Source organism: Anarhichas minor, unplaced genomic scaffold (genome assembly GCF_050575085.1).
Source record: "Anarhichas minor isolate MPS153535 unplaced genomic scaffold, ASM5057508v1 ptg000040l, whole genome shotgun sequence".
Taxonomy (NCBI): domain Eukaryota; kingdom Metazoa; phylum Chordata; class Actinopteri; order Perciformes; family Anarhichadidae; genus Anarhichas; species Anarhichas minor.
In genome coordinates, this window is record NW_027466486.1 from 9,612,774 (window position 1) to 9,639,005 (window position 26,232).

A 26,232-nucleotide genomic window follows, 5' to 3' on the forward strand; every position below is an offset into this window, starting at 1 on the left:
TGTGTCTCTGGACTCCTGGTTGTTTCCTGACGGCCATGCTGCTCAAGAAACACTACTACATCCCAAGGGAAGGCTTGGCGAAGACACCCTGCATGAACTCATTAAAGATGTATGACCACCACTCTTCTGCGAAAAAGGAAGTGATAGAGACAGGCCTGAGAAGGGAAGCAAGCACAGCAACAGTTTGTACGGTTAGAGTGTTTAAAAAAGCTGAATGAGGGGAGCTGAGAAGGGTAGCTGAGTAGCAGTCTCACGGTTCCCCACAAAAAGAAAACATTTTTCTTCTCTGCAGTGCAGATCACTACACATTTGAGGGAAGAGACATTGTGAGTCATTGCCTGTCCTACTTATGTTAAGTGCCTTATAACCATAAAGTGAATTTGCATACATCTATTTTAAGGCTTTGATATGGTCATGGCGATAAAGCTGAGAAGGCAGGGAAGAAGGGGGCACGGAGCCACCGGATTCATCAGACCCTCTAAAAATCAGTTTTTAAATATTATGCAAATGAGGCACAAGAACTCCAGCTCTCAAGAGCCGGCTGTAACCTGCACTGTGTGGAATGACCCGGAAGTGTCTGTACCTTGATATGTTTGACACCACAGCTTACGAGCTTGCTCGGCTGGTACAAATCCCATGATATGTCAAATATCTGTGGGGCGAAAAACATACAACATTAAATATTGTGAGACAAACACCACAACATCATATTATGTATATTATTATGCAACATAATGATCCTTTGTGTAACTCTTTAATGTGATGTTCATTTAGTTAAATTCTATTCAAATTTAAACCTGACAAATGTTTTTTTAAAACAGAGGAAATTAAATTAAAGTGTGTGTGCGTGTTTGCACCGGCTGCGTTGTTATATGTGTGGGCTGAATTAGAAAACAACAGCTGCCTGTATTTCATCTTTTTAAAATTCCTTTTCATTAGCCGTGCACCCTCTCAGACGGGCTCTGGAAAGCTCACGATCAATCAGGCCTAACTTGTTTACGTCCCCTTTGGGCAGGCCTTCCATCCTGCGTCTATAGCTAATTGAGGCGGTCGATACTGAGCTTGTGGCGGAGACAGGGGAGGAAGAAAGTGTTTACCCTGTCTGTATGACCGGGAGCGGCTGCCAAAACCTTCCCTTTCCTCCAGTCCCACACGCAGATTGTGTTTTTAGAGTCCAAACCCACGGACACCAGACACTGCAAAGAGAGCAAAGGAAAAGACATCAGATTGAACTGACTCTGTTCTGTTGCAATAATCGCTGCCAAACACACTAAAATAGGTCCACTGTGACATGGCAGACCACAATGATAGGGCTAATAATGGCTACAGAGAACAGTTGTCCAGCCCCTGGCACTTCCAGTGAGCACATTTGAGTGCTTTTGCTGGAGGAGCCTCCTATAGCTGACTGAGTGAGTAGGCAGCAGCAGCAGCAGTGGAGCAGAAAAGGGGAGAGCAGCTCTTATGGAAATCCTTCTCCACTCTGCAGCTTGCTCTACATGATAAAAGATGGCATCTTATCAGTGGAGAGAAGACTCTGCTGAGGCATTTGCACTATTATAACTTGTACTAAGAGAAGTCTGTATTTTAATGATGAGCAAAGACGCCCTGTGTGATGAAACCCAGTGAAACCATGTGGACTATAGGTTTTACATCCATAATTTGAAAACTGAAGTAATCTTTTTAGCTCGAGGAATGACGGCCAGCCGAGGAAATATCTCAACACCTTTTCAAGGGATTTCCTTGAAATGTTGTACATGCATTCATGCTCCCCAGATGAGGAGCCCTAATGACTTTAGCGATGGTATTTTTGTTTTTTGGTAAATGTCTAAACAGCTATTACAAAAGTTGATGCACACATCCACGTTACCCCCAGGATGACTTTTAACAACAATAACAATGTTGAAATGTTACCCATTACTTTGTTTTATGAACAAATACCTGCAAAACTAATAACATTCCCATCAGCCTCAGCTGTATTTGTGTTGATTAGCTATTTTTCTTAGCAATTTTCAGCATGCTAACATGCTAAACTAAAATGTTTAACATGATAGACATTTTACCTGCTGAACATCAGCATTGTCATAATCAGTCTTGCTAATATAAACTAATACATCCCACTTACAAAAGTTGGCATTAATGAAATATGACAGCTGAGATGCCAAAATAAAAGGGTACCTTTCACTGTCTATTTACTGTTGAGCATAAATGACTGAATGAATGAATCATGTGTACAGGCAGGTTTTTGATCAAGACATCCTTAAACACAGCATAATGTGGCATGTAGACTGGTTTAAATACTCAGAACAGCAAGAATAAAGTACAACAAAGGCCATGAGTTATACTCTTCCTACTAGTCATCACAACTGCAGCTCACGCTGAAACACCTAGAAGAGATGTCTCAAACATCAGTGTATATTTTGATATTGCTTTAATAGATGGACAAGGTAATGGCACAAGGCATTCCTCTGGATTGTCCTGAGTTCAGCTCTGACTTCCTCCAATCCAGGAAGGAGAGAGATGGAGAGTAAATAGAGCTGCTGAACTGAGGAGCGATAGAGCCTACTCTGGCTTTAAACATTGTCACATTCCATCTAAATCCCCGGCTCTCTACCCGAGCAGGGAAATAGCACGGGGTCATCTCCTTGTCTCTTACTGCAAAATACAGGAGGTGTAACTCTGGGAGCTCCTACCATAGAGAGACTTCCAAAGATAAAAATCTAGAGATGCTTCCGCACTGCATCGATTTTCAGAGTCCAAATCAACATCGGTCGGAGGCTGCAGTGTGTAAATATTAACTGGTGGCGAGTCTGCAGGGAGCTGCAGGGAGCTCGAAAAAGATAACAAGAGATGGTTTAATTTCAAGTTACAAATAATGTGCACATGTTGCATGTTCCTGCTATCCGGATGTCAGTTGCTAACTGTGTTTTTTTTACACGAGTACTTAAAGTCTTCCGGTGTCCTAAAGCTTTTCTCACCTTAACACAACCAGGTCCTGTCAAACTCTATCATGCAAAGTACCAAGCATTGCAGCTGACTAAAATCTACCAAGTAGAGCATGTCTGGGTGCAGCTGTGCAGCCAATACTGCTGGAGTAATCACAGATGTGTCGTTCAGAAACTCAGCCCTGCGGGCGAGCTGCAAAAGCCAGAGTGCAGCTCTTGAGTGGGGTTTTGATTGTTGTGCTGCTTCAACTAAAAATGTCTGTTGACACTTTCAGTGCTGCCTGTGCTCTTTTCTACAAAACAGAAAGCAGTGCCTTGCAGCAATTCAAACAATGCTAGGGAACAGTCAGTTTCCTGGGATATTCTGTGGTGGATTCTTATAATTTGAACATTATCGTGGTCCAACTGTACCTGTCCCTCCAGGTCGAAGGCCAGGCAGGCGACGCCATGTGTGTGCACATCCTTGAGGATGGACACAGTCTGCACGGTGTAGGAGTCCCACACACAGATGTAAGGCTCCTTGCCCACCTGTCCTGTAGCCACCAACACACGCTCCGGATGCAGAGCTAAACTGTACAGAGAGAGAGAGAGAGAGAGAACATCTGGTTAGCATTGCCACTTTGCGTGCTTGTGTGTGCAGGGAGCAAACGAGGGATTCACCTCCCAGCGGAAACCACTGGGATGAGATGAGCACATTAAGTCTGTGATGGGTCTGAATGTGGAAGCAGAGGGGCAGCTTGACGAGGTGACATGTTCCAATTAACTCAGTCATGCTCAAATACACAGCCTGGCTTCATGCACGCCTACAGGGTGTTCATTGAGTATAAAAAGCAGCATTGGCGAATCTGTGAATTTCATTTTTTTTTTTCCACTATCTGTTCATTTTTTTAAGCATCCCTTGAACTGCCCTCTGCCCATTTCACCTTCTCTAATTCATCTGGGGTTTCCTCGCATCGCCAGGCATATATTTGTAACACTGTTACCATAATCTCACCGCTCCTCTCCCCTCCACTCGTGCCTTCCCCACCCACAAGCATTCCCACTCTACAGCTGAGCAACAGCCTGCTGTATGAAGCTGTCACTCCCTCCCCCTTCTCCGCCCATCCTTTCAGCGGCCGCCAGTCACGTTCCAGGCAGGCCTGAGTGATTCACTGGGCAATTCTTCCTCTTGCCCTGTCCTGGCCTATATCTTTCATGCTGCGACGGAGCTCCCTCCCATTATAATCAGGCTGCCTGTTTTGCCAACTGCTCTCCAGAATTTCTAATCCTGGCTTGAATTCAGACAGTAGGCTGGATGAGGCTTCGCAGGCCGGGCAGCCTCAACCTGCCGAGTCCAAGCAGCTCAAACGAGGCTTTCTTCTCCCGCTTTCACTCTACACCTCAATCTACCTCTCTTTCTCCGTCCTTGTCCTCCCAAGTTTTCAGGCTAAAATCTTTCTGTCTGACTCGTGACACCTCATCTGCATTCGAAACACGCTGTCTCCAAGGACTTGACAAAGCTTTGGCGGTGTATCTGTGAAATGTGAGGTGCGTGAGATGTGACAGGTCTGATCTTTGTCCCCCCTCAACCCTCTCTCCTTGTTCTCTCTCATCCCCTCCGCTTCCCACCTTTCTTTGTTGAACCTCTCTCCAAGCTGGCACAATTTTGCATCTTATTTTTTATGAATTATATAATCAGAGCAAAGCAACTATAAATAGCATTCAGAGGACGAGAAAAGAAGCATGACTGGACCCCTTTGAGAGGCAGACAGAGAAAACCGCTTTGGCACAAGCAGGTAGTGCACAGCAGATCTGTCCGGTTTGACCCTGGAACAACATGAAATATGAACGCTAAAGAATAAAATGTCCAACAGCTATGGAGTCAATCTCATGCCAAAGGTATTTGCAGGAAACCCTGAAACTTCAGCTATGTTTCCTATCCTACCAGCTTTAATGTTGTATGGTGTGTCCATGTTACTGCTTTGAGTCAGCAACAAGATCGCTGTTTCATTTACATTTCTGTCAGCTGAAGAGCTTGCTAAATGCCATCACTAATGACTTAGCCTGCAGTGCATCACCGTGGTTCTCCTGTTTAATATAGGCTACGGGCTGTCTTCCATCTGCCAAGTCCTGTAGTACAAAACTGGCTAAACCCTGCACTAATTAAACAGCCTGATTACATGTCGATATGAGGCAAATAAACAGCCAGAAGAGTTGATTTTTCATGGTGAAGATCGGAGATGCAGCACAGAAAGACACAATGGTCAATAAGCCAGTATAGCACGAGACACACCTTTTATCCGCTCCAGCATAATTATTTATGGTGATATTTAATTTTGTGATCAACAACTCATGAATGCACTAAAGTTATATATAAAAAGAATAGTTCTATTGACATGTGGGCTGTTTCTAAGTGAGGGTAAAGTGAGGAGAACAATGTCGGAGCATCTGTAGCGGCTTCCACCTCCTCTGTGTGAAACATTCATAACATCACCACTTAAATGAGACGTCTGTCCCAGTTTATTTATTTAATCGCGGCGACAACGATGCTGAATAATGCCATTGCGTTAAGTAACTGAACTGAACTCTGGAGGATCCTAATTGGGGGAGACAGACCTGCTCTTTAGAGACGAGGCAGCTACTCGCAGTGATGATGGGACCTAAGAGCATCTCACTGACACTCTGCACAAAGCACCGAAATATGTGTAAAGGTAAGAAGCAAAAGGCAGACAGCATTGGCACCAACAGTAGTTGCTAAGTGCATTTTTTTTTTTTACAATCTTCTCACAAGATAGTCTTTTATTGGACTGTTTTTTTTACTGATTGAATACTGGAAATACAAAGCACAAACCATTGTGCCATGTGAAATAAAAATGAATCCACATTAAAAACAAGGGAAGATGGATACACTGATGTGTGAAACATATCTACAAGCTCTCACGGCGGTTATCAACATTACTTGCCTGAAAGCACATTCCCACATATTCCCCTAATACTCCAAAGTCATTTGTTTCACACGCACGTCCTCAATTTGTGCAATAGTTGTATTGTTAGAAACGCAAATATATTGTATGCATGTTTATCAATCACACTATAACGACTTTGCAGAACGTGCTAGTCAGATTTGTACTTTTGATCTTAGCTCGCATATTAATTTGCAGAGTTAATTCGCATTAGCTCACACAGTTCACAGATTCACTGTGTCTCTGTCAGCTCACTGAAACAACCAGTCTGGCATCTATAATCCGTAACTCTGGCTGTGGTCCATCATAACTAATATCATCAATAAGATATTGTAACATGACACAGTCTTTTATCCCTGTGTCCATAACACCCTCTCATTAACTCTCACGCTCTATCAAAACAAGAAACTGAATGAATTAGCCAAGATTTCGAAAAACAGCAGAAAATAAAGCTATCTATCTCATGAGATGTTTCGACTCTGCCAACACAATACCTGATTTTTGTTACAGACATTGACGTTCTTATCGTTACAAAATATCTCAAATGATCCTTCCCCTCCACCCTTCCCACCTGGACAGGATTGTGTGCACTGCTTAGTTTGCAGTGGTTATGGGAACTCAATGGGATCACACACTCAAAGCATCTTTTAGTAATCCAGCATACTCTTTTAGTATGCACGAATGTATTTGGGTGCATTGTTCGGGTTCATGTCAGCATTGCGAAAGTTAAGCTTTGGGGTACTGACTCCTGTAGGTTTTTAGCAGTCGCCTCAGGTTCTTTGAGTTTTAAACTGGAATACATATCTGAGCTGCAAGAGAGTGGAACAAATACAGAGCGATGTGAGGAAAGAACAGCAAAAACATTTAATACTACTAACACTCGAGGGGGATTTGTGTTTTAACTGCAGCAGCAAATTAACATCCTCAGTGTATTATGTTATTGCTCAACAACCTGTGAATTTAATTTAAGTGCCAGACCAGCAAAAGAAGGCCAGACTATCTTGTTTAAAGACAGCTGAGCCTTTCATTCATGTGAAAACCTGCGTATTAGCTCCTCCACATCTGACTGGGAGACCGGTCTACAGGGGCTGCAGGGCAAGACAGAACCAGGCGGGAGAAACAAGGCCAGCAATTAATTCATGGAGTAAAACACCGATTTAGATGTAGCTCACAAACAACCAAAATAGACCAAGAAAAAGGAAAACAACAACAACAACAGAGAGAGGGTTTTGAATTTTAGTGCTATCCGAGGGTGCATCTATTCCACGAGTTATTCAGCACTGAATCTGATGAGGATTGCTCCTGGTGGTGCCAGAGCAGTATAAGTCAAAGGAAGTGTTCATGGGAGATTCACAAGCACTCCTCTGAGATCTGCATTTAAAATTACTGTTACCTGTGTCAACAATAACAGACAGCTCAAGAGATCTGTGTAGCTTATACTGTAAATGTGTTCAAATTACCAAAGCTTTATATCTCTTTTGAACAGCCTGGCTGTAGAAAAGGCAACAGAAAACAAAATAAGAGTATAAGGAGCTCTATCTGACTGAATCCTTACAACTTTGCTTGCAATAGTGATAACAGATGTACAGATGGTTGATTTGATTGGTTTACAAATTCATTACTTTTGCATAGTCATTAGTCTTGCACATGCAGTCAGTGACTCCTCCAGCTAAGTGCTTGAGCTCGAGGACTTCACCCAGCAGAGGGTTAGTATCTCTACTGTTCCATTAATAATGGAGCAGGAGTCCAGCTGACTACCGACACAGCATATAACGCTATCTCCAGGCCAACCCACACATGTCAACACAAGCGCTCGAGTGTTGGACACGGGTCGCTGTTGCATGGCATGCTGAAAAACAGCTGGAAAAGCAGGATCCTTACATGCATAATGTCACACTGGTTATTCTGCTGTGTTTTAGCAAAAAGAAGGTGATTCAAGGTTTGTTTGAGTTACTATACAACCCACAGAAAGCAGTCCAATCCAAGCATCCTTTCAAGGACAGCTGTGTTCAACAAGCGCATTTTCAGAATTGCACATTAGTATTATTGCCCCCCATGTGCTGGAAAGACAAGACATGTAGGCTGCTGTTTTGGAAAAGCTTTTACTATATGTTGAAACATGTCTGCTTCCGGTGCCAGCAATGTAAATCTCCACCAAAGAAAAACATGTCGATTCATTGTTTAAACAATAAATTCAAAAAAAAAAATTCTAAATATGTTCTGTAAACCCATTCTCTAGTGAGTGAATTTGCTGCTTTTATCAGTGTAATATGTCTATAAATGAAATACCTTTGAGTTTTTGGACTGTTGGTTAAACAAAACAACATTTTAAAAGAATCACCTTGCGCTTATGAAAACATTGTATGCAACATTTCCTTCTATTTTAAAGATTAAGTTATTAAATAAGGTTTGATAAATAAATCCGTTGAAATAATGTAGCAGCCCCTGCAACTGCAAGAGGAGTGGCAGCAGTGTGATCTCTCGTAGGGAGAGAGAGAACTCACCCCTGGTGAAAAGTATCTGCCTTGCTGAATTGACACTGAAGTCCCTCACAAACTAAGGGGATGCTGCTGTGTGTGTGTGTATATATATATATCATATTACATTACACAAGGTGACACCGGCACCCACAATGACAACACTACAGTATCAATTCATTTTCTACGGTGGGTCAGACGCTGTCCGAGGTGCTGAAACAAACTGTTCTGTGTGTCATTACACTACCTGATTATGTCATCGTTGTGCCCCAGGTAAAATTTCTGCTTATGCTCCCGGGTGTTGTATACAACTCCCACACCGGCGACAAAATAGACTATTTCCTTGGCGGCGGTGTAGTACAGGTTGTTGCGGCACTGATGTCCCCGGTATCCGTACACCCACTCCAGTCTCAGGTGGCAGTTCGGAGCAGTTCTGTCAGCCATGTCCGCACTTCCGTGTGTGTGTCTCTGTCGCTATCACGTAGGTTTTCCGATATAGTGTCATTCACCAAAAAGGATTTATTTTAAGCCCCTGTGTCCCATTAGATCCGTTTTCCACCAGTCTAGAGAAAGCGTTGCAATTCTGCATTTCTGAGGGTCATGTGAATGTATAGTCTTGCTGTCCGATATGATGAAAGCTCTCTGTCTCTATTTAGGAAACAGGTATTTTTTTACGCTGTTGTTCTCATCATGAGGATCTACTTCCACTGCTTCATCCCGAGTCTCGCAGTCCTCCTCGACACAGGTCAAAGCTCCTGTCAAATCCCGCAAACATGGAGCTGCACTGTTATTTCGCAAGCACCGCCCACAAAGATGACGGACCTTCGTGTCGTCCAATCAGATCCCTTCACTCATCTTCCAGGAATAAAAAGCTGGAGACGACAACTCCGTCATGGCCGGCAAAGTTAATGCTGGACTAATATTTCAAACTGGATAACAGAATTAGAATTATTGGTTTATTTGATAAGGGACAGTGCACATTAATAAAAACATTGCTGTAAATGAGGCTATTTTTCATCTGTAGTAAACCTAAAGTAAACCTAAAGACAGAATATAAGATTAAATCTGCAAAGTTATGCAATATTGACCCTTTACAATGCGTGCACAAACAACAAAAGAAGTGAGAATATAAATATAAGTAGTATCATCATCCAGGAGACTCTTATATTACATTGTCAAGTACTAACAATGCAACACAGAGGCTCTCAAATACAACACACACAAAGCAACTAAAATGAGGGATAACTATGTTAAATAGAAACATGGACTAAAGACAATATTATGCTGCATTGTTACAAGATTATGCTGCATTGTTAGACACAAAAGACGAAAGCATGCAGAGTATGTGAAATATATAAATCAGTCAATTTAACATCAACTCCTTGTGTCTTACTGAAAATATCATACTCTGAATGTGCATTTTACAAACAAAGAACATAATATTCCCCTAAAATAAGTAGGATATGATTTAATGTATACATGACTGTTTTAATAATAGGTCATAAGGCCTGCATTTCAACATCTATTGTATTTTAAGACTCGTAGATGTCCCAATAGACGTGAGTGTTTTTAAAGACAGAGGAACTAAGCCCCGCCCTCCTCCGTCGTTGCCGAGCGACAGAGGAAGCGTCGGTCTCGCCCTCATCACAGTTTAGCTAAACAGCTTGTGTGTAGCTAGCTAACTGTTACACCTAACGTCGTACTTTCCCCCACCGAGCAATGGAGGTGACGATGGACCCTTTGTTTCTGGCGCTGAGCTACTTCAGGAGGCGAAGGCTCCAACAATGTTCCGATATTTGCACTAAAATATTACAGGACAGCCCGTACGATCAGGTACTGTTGCGCAGTTAGCCGGGGGCTAGCTTAGCATGCTAGCGATTATCCGTTCAGGAAATCCTGCTCGTTTGCTAACGCAGGAATCCGGTAGAACAAGGTGTATAATCCCGATTAGTCGAGTCTGTGAAGGTTATCTTTATTTCATTTAGGTTACGTTGTATTTATTAGCATTAGAATCCACATTTGTCTCATTTCTTGGTCACTAGACCACATTTCTTCTTCACATTTCATCTTTGTTTTTCTCTGCTGCATCTTTGTTTCCATTCATTATCCCCTCAACCTTCTTCTTCTCTCACTAACTCACTGCATGCTGTCTCAAGGACTCCTCCTTACATATCTCAGAGGTAACCTCGTTACTCTCTGCCTTCCCTTTTCATACTTTTTTTCGTGTGGATAGTTCAACACAAGGTCCTGACTGTGACATGTTCACCGTTTACATCCGAGGCCATCTGTATGACTGAAGCATTGTCTGTTCCTCAGGCTGCATGGAGCTTGAAAACTCGCGCTCTTACAGAGATGGTATACATCGATGAGATTGAGGTCGACCAGGAAGGCATAGCTGAGATGATGCTGGATGAAAGCTCTATTGCTCAAGTTGCACGTAAGCGTAAACTCTTCTCAGCTCCTTAAAGTTAAGAAAATTAATAATTCATACATTTAGTCAATTGTTAAATGTGTCTGATTGATGAGACTTGACTTTTCTTCCAGGACCAGGAACATCACTGAGGCTCCCTGGAACAAGTCAGGGCGGAGGTCCCACACCGGCCGTCAGGTACTGTCTGCCATTGCTAACTTTTTCCTCAAAGTAAGAGACTGATCTGCCTGATCTGAATTCCCTTTTCTGTATTCCAGGCCTTTGACACAATCAGGGCGTCCTATCACAGGGTTTGTGAGGCCCAGCACACAGTCAGGACGTCCTGGGACAATGGAGCAGGCCATCAAGACCCCACGCACTGCAAGCACTGCTCGTCCCGTCACTAGCGCTTCTGGCAGATTCATTCGTCTGGGAACAGTGAGTCAATATTCCATGAAATTGTGTCAGTCTGTATCGACTGTGCAAACACAAATACACTTCTCCCACCACAGCGCTTATATTGAAACACAGCCTCTGCCCGCTGAATTTGGGCAAACATAATCAATATTACCTTCTTAAAAAGATATATCCAACATGATATTTGTGTGTTATTGAGCTTTGTTTATAGTATTTTCAAATACAATATGTTATATTTACATTGTGTACCAATATCTTCTAGTGCACTTGTTTATTTTTAACAGTTTTCTTTTGCTACATTGACTATGAAGAAAGCCTAAAACATTTAACATGACTTTTTGTTTCTCCAGGCGTCGATGTTAACCAATCCAGAAGGACCATATATAAACTTGTCGAGACTAAATCTGGCCAAGTATTCCCAAAAACCACATTTATCCAGGGTAAGATTGCGACTTGCAAAAATGAGTTATGATCATTGTTTTTTCGGACATGTCAAGTAACCATACTTTCCCTTCTCAGACGTTGTTTGAGTACATCTTCCATCATGAAAACGATGTTAAAAATGTAAGTGTTTTAGAAATCTAACTTTTACTTTTACAAATGTGTTTTACATTGTGAGATTGTTGACGATTATTCATGCAACACGAACTTCATATTTTATTATCCAGGCTTTAGATTTGGCTGCCCAAGCTACTGAACACGCTCAGTTCAAAGACTGGTGGTGGAAAGTTCAGCTCGGGAAATGCTACTACAGGTAACTCACAGGCATCCAAACGGCTGGAGCTCCACATTTCTGACATTTAAGTATCATTTTTGCAATATGTAATGATTAATGTCTCTGACCTTTGCAGGCTGGGTTTGTATCGAGAGTCAGAAAAACAGTTTCGATCAGCTCTCAACCATAAAGAGGTGGTGGATACATATCTCTACCTTGCAAAGGTAGTGACACAGTACCAATTTCTTGCACGATGGAAAATACTCTTTCTTGATGCCAAGTGTTATCAATGAAACACCTTGTGTGTGTGTTTCCCTATAGGTGTATCAGCGCCTGGATCAACCAATAACAGCACTTAACCTTTTCAAGCAAGGTCTGGACCACTTTCCTGGTGAGGTTACTCTTCTAACAGGAATCGCTCGCATACACGAGGTACAGTATGTCACCATGATCCTAACGATAGTTTCCACTTAGTTCTCACTCCAAAATACAACCACTAAAATGAAACAGGAAACCATATGTACTGTTTATGCCGTGATATTGCCACAGGAGATGAACAACATCTCATCAGCCACAGAGTATTACAAAGATGTGCTGAAGCAGGACAACACCCACGTGGAGGCTATAGCCTGTATAGGCAGCAATCACTTCTACACGGATCAGCCTGAGATCGCCCTGCGCTTCTACCGGTCAGATACACATTCATGCATCATTTGTGTAATGTATTGTTACGAGAGATTATATCCCATCAGTGATTCAATAATATTTCTCCCAATGCTAGACGGCTACTTCAGATGGGGGTGTATAACTGCCAGCTGTACAACAACCTGGGCTTGTGCTGCTTCTACGCGCAGCAGTACGACATGACTCTGTCCTCGTTTGAGAGGGCTCAGGCCCTGGTGGCCAATGACCAAGAGCAGGCGGATGTGTGGTACAACATAGGACATGTGGCTGTGGTGAGTTCACAATCCCCAAAAGTATCGCAGAATGTCGGTGATGAAAGAAAGTAGAGCTCACAAGCTTACAACGGATACGTACGTTGGTAACAAAGAGCATGTGTTCTGTGTTTACAGGGCATAGGAGAGTTGACACTGGCCTACCAGTGTTTTAAACTGGCGTTGGCTTTTAATAACGACCACGCGGAGGCCTACAACAACCTGGCCGTGCTGGAGCTGCGCAAAGGTCGTATCGAACAGGTGAAAACATGCCTTTGAGTCGTGTAACTTTTATGCCACTGTTTAAATATGAGGAATTCGATCATATTGGTGCTTTAAGACATTATTTAAGAACCATTAACCTCGAGGCATTATTGTTGTTAAACTTAAATATAGCATGTATTAAGACCCAGTACAGAATCGATTGTTTGAAAGTGTTGGTGCGATACAGTATTCAGCCATCAGCTGGAAGTCGGTTTGCTGCTGTGCTAACAGAAGTCATGCAAAAGCTGAACGTGCAGGGATAATAAACAGGTGTGTTTTTGGATAGTGGAGTTATGTGCACAACTAACATTTTGTTCGGGATGTTTGGATGTCAAACCACACATGAAGTACACATTGTTTTAGTATTTTAGTTGCCTTGAAAGTCTACTTGAATTATATAATGAAGGCTTGTTGATGTGCACTGTCCAATGAATCACTAATGCTGTGTTCGCACCAAACGCGGCGCAAACTTAAACTACCACTGAGCTAATAAGTTGGCTGAATGATGTCTCAGCTGATTTAAGATGCCCGTTCCTCGGGTGCAACTCGATATACTCGGTATAATGTCGACATGACTAATGGTTGTCCTGTCTGTGATCCAGTCTAAAGCCTTCCTGCAGACGGCCGCATCACTGGCCCCTCACATGTACGAGCCACACTTCAATCTCTCCATTCTCTCTGAAAAGGTAATTTGTCACTATTTATTTTATCTAAATGTCTGAACAGTGCAGTAGTTTAAGAGAAACATCTGCCGATGTGATGATCTTGTCTGTTTTGCAGATCGGAGACCTTCAAAGCAGCTACACTGCCGCCCAAAAGTCGGAGGACTCCTTCCCGGAGCACGTCGACACTCAGCAGCTTCTGAAGCAACTTCGGCAGCACTTTGCGATGCTGTGAGCGTCCGACCAGCATGCTTAGAAAGCAAGGTGTGGTTTGAATAAGACGGTAGTTAAAGATAAGACATGTTGCACGGCAGTGGTGGCCATGAGACTCCGGAACAACAAGTTATGACAAATGAGATCGGCGGGTAAATTAGAAATGGAAATCAACAAATGGTCATTAGTTTTGATTTGTGTTTATTTATCGAATGATACGTACACACAATAGCTGACAGCTGTTTTGGGAATTAGCTTCAGTGGTTAAGTTAACTCAAACTTCGTTATCATTCCCCATAATGATAAATGTTTGTGACATCTGCAATCTTAACTTAACAACTCAATGCTAACTGACACTTTACGTGTTCCTTTGTCACGCAACATATGACTTTTAAGAATGTACGTGAAGCTGGGTGTTTTCCTGATAAACTGGTACCCTAGTGTACAGATCTGTATAGTAGCAATTAAAATGTACATAGTAACATTATTTATTACAGGATCATTTTGTAGTTCATTTCATAAATCAAATGTATTTTTGGTATTTTGACCTTCCCTGCCATTTTGAAGTCTCAACAAATATTGACATGACAATAAAAAGAGATGTAAAAGTCCTTAAAACCAAGTTAATTCTTCATTCAAACAATCACAAAACTGCTTATATGACAACACCACACAGGTCACCAGCTGCTGCTTTGACATGAATGAGGGGTCAGAGGTCAAGCAGTGAGCTCACAGTTTGGACAACATGTGGCCATCAGCAGGCCTCACACATCTGGCAGAAAGACGTCCCTCATTGGGTCACTGCTGCTCTTGGTGAGGTGTTTTTGGCGAGGTCCGTGTGACTCAGGAAGTCCAGAGAGACGTAGTAGAAGCAGGAAAATCACTTAATTTCACACTTAAGATAGCGTTCATGTTAATAGATGAGTTATATCTAAGTTTAGGTTTGTCTACTGACTGAAACAGATGAGATGCAGGTATAATTTATCACATTTAACTTGTGCACAAAGTGTGTAGAAAAGGGCAGAGATAGCGTTTCAAGTGCATTCATTTCCTGCTCTTTGTAACAAACCAAATAAGCCCTCTTGTTGATGCCCCAAGAACTAAGGATTGTGGGAAGTTATGTGAGATCTGTGATTTACATTTGACAGTTATCTGAACAGAAAGGCTTCAGTGATGTTTTTCTTTAGATACCCCATCAGTGTTTGTAGCAGCCTTCTGCAGAGCTGCTTCTTCCCCATCAGCTGGTTCCACAGAGAAACCACCACATCAACCAATGTTTAGAAACGTTTTAGAAATCTAGCCAGAGAGTGTTTGACCAATCAATAAAACATATTTTGCTAGATGCTGAAGGAGAATTTTTTTAAAGACTGATAGCGCCACCGTTTGGCTTAATTAATCCAGGCAGTTAAAAAAGTAGATCACTTGATTTCCAAAGTGATTATTCCATAAGAAATACTTTAAAGTCCATTCTGTAGAAGAACTGATCATTTATTTTACAGGGAACAAAACATATTAATATTTACAAATGTGGACAATGGCAACAGTCCTGTGCTGACTGGTCTTTGTCCCAGGAGGCGATGACATTGGCCTCCAGTAAACATCACTTTTCCCACTTCTGTTATCTGGGACATGTGAAGCGTGCTCGACCCAGCCTGGCATGCAGCGTGAACACTGCAGTGAGTCCAGAGGAAGAAACCTTTGGTGATGACATTGGCTCCTTGGACATCCAGTAAACGACATCACTGCCGATTTCATCAACATTGACCCAGAAGTAGAGGCTTTACCGGTATAGCGAACCGCTAACACGTGCTAACTAACATGCACAACACTTATATATATATATTTCAGTCACATATAATTAACATATTTAGCATGAAACGACTTATTAGAACATAGAGAGTTGATTTGCTTCATTATGAATAAATAATACGATGTGTAGGAGCCAGAAAAAACTAGAGAATATAGTACTGCGAGGCTATTACCAGTTTAGCTAGGTTAGCACTCGACAGTCAGTCTTAAAACAATACTCAGGTATCTACTAAACAACTACATTAACACAAAATAATCTTCAAAAATGTTCAGTACAAATTGGTCCCCAATATATACATCGCATTTGGCGCACTTTACATGTAACTAACCTGAGAAAAACAGGAAAAAGTATGAGGCAAGCAAACACGTGGCTTCTCTTATTTAACGTCTCCTCGAGCTATGAGAAGACGCTGCTGCACGCGCACATACAAGTCAAAGGTCACGAGGTGAAACCACAGCGCTGCACTGCCACCTACTGGGCATAGGTAGACATACACTTCTGGGGAAGTTTTATTATGATTACGAAAATCATCAAAATTCGTCGTATCGAATATTAATCAAATAAACAAAAATGTGACCATACATTTAGTGTGCGTCACAGAGGCACTTGACTCCATGTCTCTTTGGTCACACTTCACACACACATGTGAAAAAACAACAACTATTAAATCAACTCTTACTCTTCTTTGTGCATCACATTGCATTGAACACTGTTGGACTCTACAGGAAGTAGACTCCTCCAAAATAAGACAGCAAATTACATCTTCATGTCTCAGCTACACATGTAAATAAAACTGACACACAATATTGTTAACACAATAATCTATAAATCATCTGACTAATGTGCAGTTTGCTTGCTGAAATAATCCTGAAAAACCAATGCACTTACAACTTCCCTTGAGCCTGCATGTTCAAATAGTTTTGTCTTTTTTGTACTATAAGATAAAGGAGCCATACAGCACATAACTGAAGGTGGGAAATGTCTTCAGACTAATGTTAATGTCCTCACCGGCCATGGGTAACCTCAAAATGTATGTTGGATGCCGTATGAAATATATAACTTCATCAATGTTTTTGCTTTTATTTCATTGATATAAATGAAATCCAGATTTTAAATAGCTACATATAACTGTGTTTATGTTTATGAAGTGCTTACAGAGAAAGAAAACAATCATGAAATTAAACTTTTCAATGCGTTTTCTCTATGACAGCTACCTTGTTAGATTTCTGTCCCTGTTGATGTGTATGGGGATTTCTTACTATGCAGTTACAGTAAACGTGGGCTGTGAGTATTTCCTCAATTTAATAATAAAACTAAAATAAAGATAATAATAAAATAGACATATGGACGGAGCTAATACTCTTTGCGATGCTTTTTTGTGGGATAACATTTATTCAGTGAATAGTGGATTACAGGTGCAGATACAAACTCTAACTTTCCATTTGTGATAACCTTTGTTTTGCTTCCCAAAATGTTGTTTTTTTCTGAGCTGATAGCAACTATTTGACTTCCTGTGGCATTGAGACAACTCACATTATTGATCGTCATGGATAATTACACCCTTTCTGAACAGTATGTTTTAATGTTGAAACCACCCGGGGACGGTGATCATGGTCTCTTCTCTCTGTGGTTTTACGACTTTAACCTGCTGATGACAACAGGCCTGTAGATAACAGCATGGTTCACAGTTTTAGTGGTGATTAACAGCTTGTGGCCTCCGCTCTGAAGACTGCAGTGAGTTTCTGTGGCTCTGCAGAGCTTCAGGTAGCAGCTGGTGACTGTGATTACAAACAAACACCATCAAACCCTTTTTTTTCTCTCTCTCTCTCTCTCTCTCTCTCTCTCTCTCTCTCTCTCTTATTGGCTCTAGGTGCACTTGAAGCAGTTGATGTATTTTAGTGATTCTTGGATCACTTTGGATAAAAGCCTCAGTTAAATAAATGGAATTAATCTTTCAAATCAAATTATTAAAGGGACAATATGTTTTTACTCTTACCTGTGTACTGTTTATTAATCTAGATTGTTGTGTTGTGAGTTGCAGAGTGGTGGAGATATCAGCCCTAGAGATGTCTAATTCTGCTCCAATATAATGGGACAAATCAAAAAATTGATTTGAAAAACTCAACAGCAAAGTCTCTTTCTAGAAACGATGACGGAAACAAACACTTCACTAAAACCTATTTGACAAATGAGATCGGCGGGTAAGTTAGAAATGGAAATCAACAAATGGTCATTAGTTTTGATTTGTGTTTATTTATCGAATGATACGTACACACAATAGCTGACAGCTGTTTTGGGAATTAGCTCCAGTGGTTAAGTTAACTCAAACTTCATTATCATTCCCCATAATGATAAATGTTTGTGACATCTGCAAGCTTAAGTTAACAACTCAATGCTAACTGACACTTTACGTGTTGCTTTGTCACGCAACATATGACTTGTAGGAATGTACAATGTACGTGAAGCCGGGTGTTTTCCTGATAAACTGGTACCCTAGTGTACAGATCTGTATAGTAGCAATTACAATGTACATAGTAAAATGATTTATTACAGGATCATTTTGTAGTTCATTTCATAAATCAAATGTATTTTTGGTATTTTGACCTTCGCTGCCATTTTGAAGTCTCAACAAATATTGACGTGACAATAAAAAGAGATGTAAAAGTCCTTAAAACCAAGTTAATTCTTCATTCAAACAATTAATTGAAAACTAAATGTGATTTTGAAATATCACATTAACTTGCAGACCTTGGTGTTCCCTGACAAATCCATTTGAGTTCATGCCTGCACGGAGCATCATTCCAGGCCTGAAAGGGGTTGTTTCTGGGATACATCGCTGCACAGTCCTCATTACCCTGATCGTTGGGCTCTCCGTCATTCCAGTACCTGAAACAAATGATAGGTTGGTGAGCTATAATATCTATATGTCTGAACACATCATCAATTGTTTATTGGTTTTGAAGAGTGGTATTACAAATGGATTATTTCCACAGCTGTAATTATGAGAATATGCTATCACAACAGTTCCTACAATCGCAATATTTGATTCCAAATAATTATCTCTTGCATTTTTTCTGTATCTACGCGTATGTAACTGTTACCCCTCAGTCAGCCTTGTTCCATCCAGCCATTTCCAAGTCCCTTCCTCCTCCACATCTGTCAATCCGATCCAGAAGCCCCTGCGGTAATCTATGGACCTTGCAGGCCCTTGATATTTATTTATCAAGTCAATTAATGCCAGCTGCCAAGCCCGAAAATGTAAAAACACACACATACATGTCAGTGGGGGAATGTAACTAATTTACTCAAGTGCTGTAAATTTGAGGGACTTACTTTACTTGAGTATTTCCATGTTATTACTACTTTCTACTTCTACTCCACTACATCTCAGAGGAAAATATTGTACTTATGCTCCACTACTTAAGTTACATTACAGATTGCAGTTGTTCACCTTTCCTACACAGAGGACATCACGTATCTCCAGATCGGTTGATTTGTAAATGTTTTTGATAAAATGAAAGATGAAGTGTTCTTTTATGTGTTGAGAAAATTATTCTTGAGTCAAATAAACTATTTAAATCCTCTTGGATCAGCTGGAAAATGCATCGTTGCAAAATCTGAAAACAGCTGTTTTTCTCGACTTTTTAGAGATACGTGGTTCTCACAGGTCAGGGTTAGATTATTAAGATTAACAGATTAAGCATTGCTGTAGATTAAACTACCTAAAAGTATAACAAGGTGTTACAATTAGCACAACCGTAAACATCTACATCAAAATGAAACATACACATTATTGCAGCAGTAATATTAATTAAAAAACATCATATATATATATACTGTAGTAGTAAAATACTGACAGAGAACATTTGACTTCTCAATGAATACTTTACGTCATACTTAAAGGTAATTTTGCTGCTAATACATAATTTTACTTAAGTGTGTTTTTGATTGCAGGACTTTTACCTGTAGTGGAGTATTTCACCCGTGTGGTACTAGTACTTTCACTTAAGTAAAGGCTGTGAATACTACGTTCCCCTCTGATACACGTACAGTACATTCATTTCTCTTGTTGGGTTCTATATTACATTGACCTCTTTTACAGCTCAGATATTGAATATAAAGCGTTATAAAAGAGAATTACAATAATTGAATTGCAGAGTTTGTTCAGAAATATCAATTTCTTACGTGTTTCTCTCTGCTGTCTGTCACTGCCAAGTCACTTCCTAGGAATTTGCAGAACCCTCTGGCTTCGTGCCATGATTTACTTGAAATATCATCAGAGAATGCAAAGTAGTAACACGCTGAGTTCAGGAAAGTCCATCCTGGTAAACAATGTCTGCAGCCCTCCTCTGTTGCCAAAGAAAAAGGAAACATGATGTGTTGTTGTTTGAGTCACAATAATTATGTCTCCTTGATAACACAAAAAAAAATATGTAAAAGAAGCTCTCACTAATCATCGGGATGTGTGACTTCAACGCTGACATTTCCATTTGAATTTTGTCACTCAGCTTTTCGTAGTATTTGCTTCTTGTACTCTGGTGTTCAATCTCCCATTTGGTAAGTTGCTGATCACTGATCTCGCTTGCCAGCTGTTTCTTGGCTTCATCCCTGCTCTGGATTGCAGTGTCGTAAGAAGCCTGCAGTTTGGCCACCTCGTTACTGATGTCCGCTATACCCTGCCCATCAGATAGTTTGTTATCTGTAAGTGGTCAAGCCAGAGTGTTTCTCAAGTTTAAAAAAAACACATTAATAAGTCAAACATGAGCACAGTGTGTGTGAGCAGAAAAAAGTGAAATGAAAAATATTTATATAGCCCACAGTATTAACATCATAGGTGCATTTATAACATCTTTATAGATATATTAATGGGTCTGACTTTTATAAATAAACCTGCATCTACTGATTTTCATCTTTATCTTTGTGTCACTTGGGGGCAGTAGAAACAAGCTGTAACCAGGCTAGGCCCCTCATAAAGATGACATGGCCACCGTGTTAGCAAATGGTTGCTAGCACACGGGGAGTAGCATTAGTATTGATTTACAGTTGTGTTTGTGTCCATTTAATGAATGTAGCCAAGTCCATCTGTGTTTTGGTCTCTGTCAACTCCTGAGGGAAGTACCTAGCTAACTCTTACGCTTTGACTTCTGTCTCTGCTATTCAGTGCCGGACAATAGTTAGTTGTGAGTGAACGAAAACTGTCAAACTTTCAATAACGTTCCCTTTTTTGTTGACTTTCCTTTTGTTACTTAAAGATTTACTCTACTTTTGACCTTGAAGCCAACTTATTATTGTTAAAGTTATTATTAAGTATATTCAAACAACAATTTTGAGGGACTTGTACTTTACTTGAGTATTTCCGTTTTATGCAACTTTATACTTTACATTTTGGAGGCAAATATACTTTCTACTTAGTTCGAGTTACTTTGAGGATTCAGATTAATAATACAAAATATAAACCATCTAATGAATCATTATAATATATTATTGTAGGTTAAGCTGCCCACCAGTGTATAAGTAAAGTAACTAAAATTAGCTCCACTTCACTAGCTGCAACATTAAAAGTGACTGACTAAAGGGATGAATGCATGTACATAATAGGTACTTTTACTTTTAGTACTTTGAGTATATTTCAGTGTTAATACTTTTGAAATTGAACTTGAGTAAGATTTTGAATGCAGGACCTTTACTTGTTATCAGAATCACATTTATTGACCGAGTATGTGTATACATAGGGCCTACAAGGAATTTGAGCTGTCACCACATAACTATATAAGTATCTGAGGAGGTTAATAGTGACTTACAATAGACTCCCAGGCCAACGTCAACTGCTAGTAGAATGACAGCAAGCACTGCCAGGCCTACTGTAAGCAGTTTGTGATGATTCAAAGGAAATCCAGGTCTCACCATCGATATGGACACTACACAGAGACATGGCGGGTCAATAGCAGAGCCATAAACTGCGACAATATACCAACAATTCAATATAATAGAAATAACAGACAGACAGTTGACAAAGGTAAATGAAAACCAAATGAGACACTTTATGTCGTTTTTTCTTTTCACTTGTCTCTGTATCTGCATATTGTAATAATAATATTCAATAGTTGAGTTATACAATGATTTAAAAAAATGTTAAAATACCATAGAAATACCACAGGGATGTGTTTCCAGTAGTACTTTAGAATGTGGTACCAGTATCTTAAAGAACAGATATAACATTCTCATTTACTCAATAGTCATGTACCATACCTTGTTGCTTCTCTTGGTTTGAGTAGAGAGTGTTATCATCTTGACTGAAGTCCTCTTGATGAATCAGTTTGTTATATGAACCATCAGAAGTACCACCTGAATTTTTTCCTTCCTCCATTTTGACAGTTAAAATGAGTCTGACGTGACCGTTGCAGACAGATTATTTGTTAGGACCTTGCCCTGTGTGTAGGGGTGTGTGTAACATTACAAACAGAAAACCCGGATAATTTGTTAAATATTTACAGGGGCTGCAGGTGATTTGAAGTGCAGTGTCATTTTCTGATCAAAAGGATTTCTAATTTATTCAAACATCCAAGCTTTATAAGATTATTTAGGTATCACTTAGGTACAATTTTGTAGGATTTCATAAAATCATTACATGGCTGACATTTCTTCTTGTATATAAAACAGGACATATTATGTTTACACAAAAGATGTGTCCAGTTGTTCTGATTTACACTTGAGAGGCTTCATGTTTAGTTTGGCTCCTTTTCACAAACCCAGTTATATAGATGGTCAAGACAGTTCCCACTAACCCATGACCCCCTATCAACATTAAAGTAATAAAAAGCAGCACAGTTCCCACTCAGAAGTCCATCAATGGAAGGCTGCCCTCTTTTCCAGTACCTTGAGAAAATCAAAATTATTCAGATTAAAACGTAGTTCCACTATTTTAGAAATCAATAGTACGAGTTCACAGTCTGTGAGAAGCTTACGTTGTTTCCACCTCAGTCACATTGTTAACCCAAACCCATGTTCCCGGTGTCACTGCATCAGTGAGGCCGATCCAAAATCCGTTTTGCCACCACATTCTCAGCCTTTCAGAGTTATTAGATATGAGTTCCTGAAAGAAAGCCGAGACAGGAGATGAATAATGGTTTGGACACGAACACCACATTTTATCTCACGATACTAAACAGAGCCATGAAAAATTAACTTTATGGAACTTTAAAACCAGGAGACATAAAATGAAATTAGTATTTTTGAATTCTGAGATACACTACAACTATTTTTTTTCGATTTCAGCGGTGGAAACCCACCTGCTCTGCCAAGTTACTGAGCACAAGTAGGTCGCCCCCTTGACTTATACAGTGTGCTCTGCTATCCGGCCAGTTCTTTTTGGGGTTGGGCAGATGGTGAGAAAAATAATAGCAGGTTGATTTAAGAAGCCTCCATCCTTGAAGGCATCTGCCACAAGATTCCTCTGTGTAAAAACAGCAGATTGGAAATACCATTTCTTGTCATAGACAGTTTTTTAATATTCTCTAAAAATCCCTATGATACATAACAAATACATACATTTTACAGGTTTACAGCATGTGGGGGAGAACGTTTGACCTTTGTAAACACACTGGAGTGTTTGCCACCAAAGATAGGTTGGAAGTCTGTCTTACCATAGGTAGTTTTATTAGACTGCAGACTTGTCTTCTCTGTCTGTAGAGTCTCAATCTGTCTCTGAAGGCTGTCAGTGAGGGGTATCATCTCCTTCATTTGCAGCTTTAGTTGCAGATGGCTGCTGCGCTCTCTCGCTAATTGTGCCCGGGCCTCCACCGTAGCTCTGAGGATACCACTGTTGTTGCGGAGATAGTTCATCTCTATGATGATGGGTGTAGTAGCTGAATGACGAGCCTGAAGGTAATCGCTTTTGGCACCTGAGGCATAAAGATAATAATAATAAGAACATATAGAGAAACCGTGGTAACACAGGTGTGTGTGAACTACTGTGGTACTGACTGTTTGAAGAGGTCGCTTTGGGCTCTGGGAAATTATGATGGTCATTTTTCTCTATTTTGTGACATTTTACAGACCAAAATATAAGTCAATTAATCGACAAAGTATTTGGCAGCCTAATTGTTAATATTAATAATATAAAAATGTGAATTAGTTATAGCCCTATAGTATCGTACCATCGTAATGTATGGCAATAGGGCTGAATCCAATCCATAGACTGTATAAAATATGGACGTAGTCTCAATGTGGGTAGCTCTGTCTGTCGCCATCTTGGCAGTGACAACACAGCCTAACTCCTGGCTAATTTTAAAAAATGGGCAAAGAGGTGGATTGTGGGTGAAGCAGAGGCGGAGCAGACAGTTAGCAGCTAGCGACCTGGTACGGCACCCACAATTATGCCTAACTTTAAATGAACGGGGAAATTAGCTGGTTAAAGTTGGACATTTTAACATAATACAGCGTATTAACCAATGAAAGATATTCATACTTGAGAAAATAAATTGAGAATTCAACTGATTTCTATATGATTGTGAATACAGTCTTGAACAACCATATTTTGATATTGTGCAATGCCATTTCGGCTATCTGATTCAAATTCTAAAGAAGAGGACGACAGAATCAGGGAATGGGCTGTTTTTTGTCTCTCATACTTACAGTAAATCCCAATTACAACAGCAGTTATCAGCAGAACAGCATTCAGCAGGCCCAGGCTGAGCATAACCAGTCGGTGGTGTGGAAACACAGATCCACCTCGCTCTGTACACAGACCATACGTTCCTCTAAGGTAAACTCTTAATATTATATTTCATCTTCAGTTAGAACCACACAATACAATTAAGAGCAATATCATAGTGACCTTCTAACAGCTTACACCGAAATTAATGGATATGATTATAGAGTTAAAATCATCACGTTCTGAGTTTTGAAACCATGGAATATATCTGAAGATTATCTTTAACAGTTTCATACATACATTTCAAATCTAAGTCACAGAAAGAACTAAAGTTACAGTGAGTCATTTCGAGAGAGAAACAAGAGAAACAAGAGAAACAAAAGAGGACGTTGGTCAGATGTCTAGAAGATTTGATATTTTAGTTTTTTGTTTAGTTGTAAGTTAGTTGTACCTTGTCCAAATGTTTGATGGCGAAAGCCCGAATGCCCATCTGTGTTGAAATCTTGAGAAACATTTTGTTCAAAAGACAATTCCTCCCTTGGTTCTGACTGTGACTGTGAGTTCTCCATTATGGTGCAAGTGGTGCCTATTGATCTGTTTGTCTCCTGCTTATACCAGTGATAAGGTGTGTGTGTGTGTGTGTGCGTGTGTTTGTGTGTGTGTGTGTGTGCGTGTGTGCGTGTGTTTGTGTGTGTGTGTGTGTGTGTCTGTGTGTTTGTGGTGTGCATGTATCTTATTTCAGAACTGCACAGATGTGTTGCACTGATGTGGTGTTGAAGTAGATCAGTATACGGTCTTCTCAATTCTCACGTTGCTGTTTTCTGCTTTAATCTAACAAGATCAACACCACAGCCATGCTAGCATCTACGTGGGGTTTTACTGAGGCACAGTGCTTTGAGCTAAACGTCTGCATGCTAACAAGCTCAGCGCTCACAATGACCAGCTGAGGCTGATGGGCATGTTAGTAGTTTTGCAGGTATTTGACTTTGTGCCAGAACACCCTAGCCTAGGTCAAAGATCGATGATCGACTTGTTGTATCATCAGATTTGCGGCCGTATGTCTTGGACCCTCGGATGAAGAGAGGATCAGAGCTGTCAGCTGATCACCACCTGAACGTCTGGCTGAGGCAACTGTCCGCCAGCACTTCATTTTTTGTACCTAAAATCCAAGTCGGCCATTTTCAAAGCTTCCACTGTGGAAGCAGCTGGTAGGAATTGTGGCAGGAAGGTTGTTGGTGCTCGGCGTTAGGTGATATTCAGAAAGACATTTTCTGCATCAGGCGTAGGTGTAGAATGGGTAATAATACATTATTTAAGCTTGGTAAATGTTTGTGTGAAGTGGATGCTCTGCAATATTACAAAACTGTGTTTGGCCTATATGTGTGCGTGCGTTCCTGCTATCCTCTCTCATATGTGAAATTGTCTCTTGGAAAAATGAATCTTTCTTGTTATTTTAGGTACTTGTCTAGCTGACTGCCATTAGCTAAAGCCATCACTGGTTTTAAACCAGTATGTTCAGATTGGAAAGCACTACCAATAGCTTGAATGACAAGGTGATTTAATGAAGTCTGAGTTGTGACACAATGTTATTGATCGTATAGATGCCATGAACAACTTATGTGCACCACCTGCTGCCCACATGTCTAAGTGTTGTTTAGAAAGAGAGATTCTTAATTTATTGTTCCAGCTTCATACAGAAACTTAAGTTTTCACCGACACAACATCTGTAGCAATTAGCGTAACTTCTCCAAAGCAGTACACTCACAAGAACGTAATTCATTCACTCAACCTT

At 40.5% G+C, this 26,232-nt stretch overlaps 3 protein-coding genes across 3 annotated transcripts in view; 1 reads left to right on the forward strand and 2 right to left on the reverse strand.

Moving 5' to 3' along the window:
• Window positions 1-9,075, reverse strand: part of eml5 (EMAP like 5) — a 32,926-nt gene extending 23,851 nt beyond the window's left edge. Inside the window, exons 1-4 of the mRNA XM_076107630.1 lie at window positions 8,609-9,075; window positions 3,354-3,513; window positions 1,098-1,196; window positions 584-652 (exon numbers count right to left, since the gene is read on the reverse strand). Of these exons, the coding sequence (XP_075963745.1) occupies window positions 584-652; window positions 1,098-1,196; window positions 3,354-3,513; window positions 8,609-8,805 (525 nt within the window). The 5' untranslated portion in view covers window positions 8,806-9,075. The remainder of the gene's footprint in view (window positions 1-583; window positions 653-1,097; window positions 1,197-3,353; window positions 3,514-8,608) is intronic.
• Window positions 9,076-10,040: 965 nt separating this feature from the next.
• Window positions 10,041-14,583, forward strand: ttc8 (tetratricopeptide repeat domain 8). Its single transcript, XM_076108161.1, has 14 exons — window positions 10,041-10,194; window positions 10,678-10,798; window positions 10,906-10,969; window positions 11,050-11,209; window positions 11,539-11,628; window positions 11,708-11,752; window positions 11,857-11,942; window positions 12,040-12,127; window positions 12,225-12,335; window positions 12,453-12,592; window positions 12,685-12,859; window positions 12,977-13,099; window positions 13,705-13,788; window positions 13,883-14,583. The coding sequence occupies exons 1-14, from the start codon at window positions 10,081-10,083 to the stop codon at window positions 13,997-13,999; spliced, it is 1,518 nt and encodes a 505-aa protein (XP_075964276.1). The 5' UTR covers window positions 10,041-10,080; the 3' UTR covers window positions 14,000-14,583.
• Window positions 14,584-18,522: 3,939 nt separating this feature from the next.
• On the reverse strand, window positions 18,523-22,154 carry LOC142968285 (uncharacterized). Its single transcript, XM_076108098.1, has 6 exons — window positions 22,037-22,154; window positions 21,589-21,705; window positions 20,238-20,486; window positions 19,973-20,136; window positions 18,889-19,028; window positions 18,523-18,673 (listed from the first exon to the last, which is right to left on the reverse strand). Exons 1-6 carry the CDS (start codon window positions 22,152-22,154, stop codon window positions 18,523-18,525), a joined length of 939 nt encoding a protein of 312 aa, XP_075964213.1.
• Between the last annotated feature and the right edge of the window lie 4,078 nt (window positions 22,155-26,232).

Bases quoted from the DNA above. Each gene is read 5' to 3' on its own strand.
- ttc8 (XM_076108161.1), top strand. From the start codon at position 10,081: ATGGAGGTGACGATGGACCCTTTGTTTCTGGCGCTGAGCTACTTCAGG. The intron at 10,195-10,677 runs GTACTGTTGCGC...TCTGTTCCTCAG, and splicing joins AGGACAGCCCGTACGATCAG to GCTGCATGGAGCTTGAAAAC. The intron at 13,100-13,704 runs GTGAAAACATGC...TCTGTGATCCAG, and splicing joins GCAAAGGTCGTATCGAACAG to TCTAAAGCCTTCCTGCAGAC.
- LOC142968285 (XM_076108098.1), bottom strand. From the start codon at position 22,154: ATGGAGGAAGGAAAAAATTCAGGTGGTACTTCTGATGGTTCATATAAC. The intron at 20,137-20,237 runs GTGAGAGCTTCT...CTTTGGCAACAG, and splicing joins GTCACACATCCCGATGATTA to AGGAGGGCTGCAGACATTGT. The intron at 19,029-19,972 runs GTAAGAAATTGA...CGGGCTTGGCAG, and splicing joins CAGACAGCAGAGAGAAACAC to CTGGCATTAATTGACTTGAT.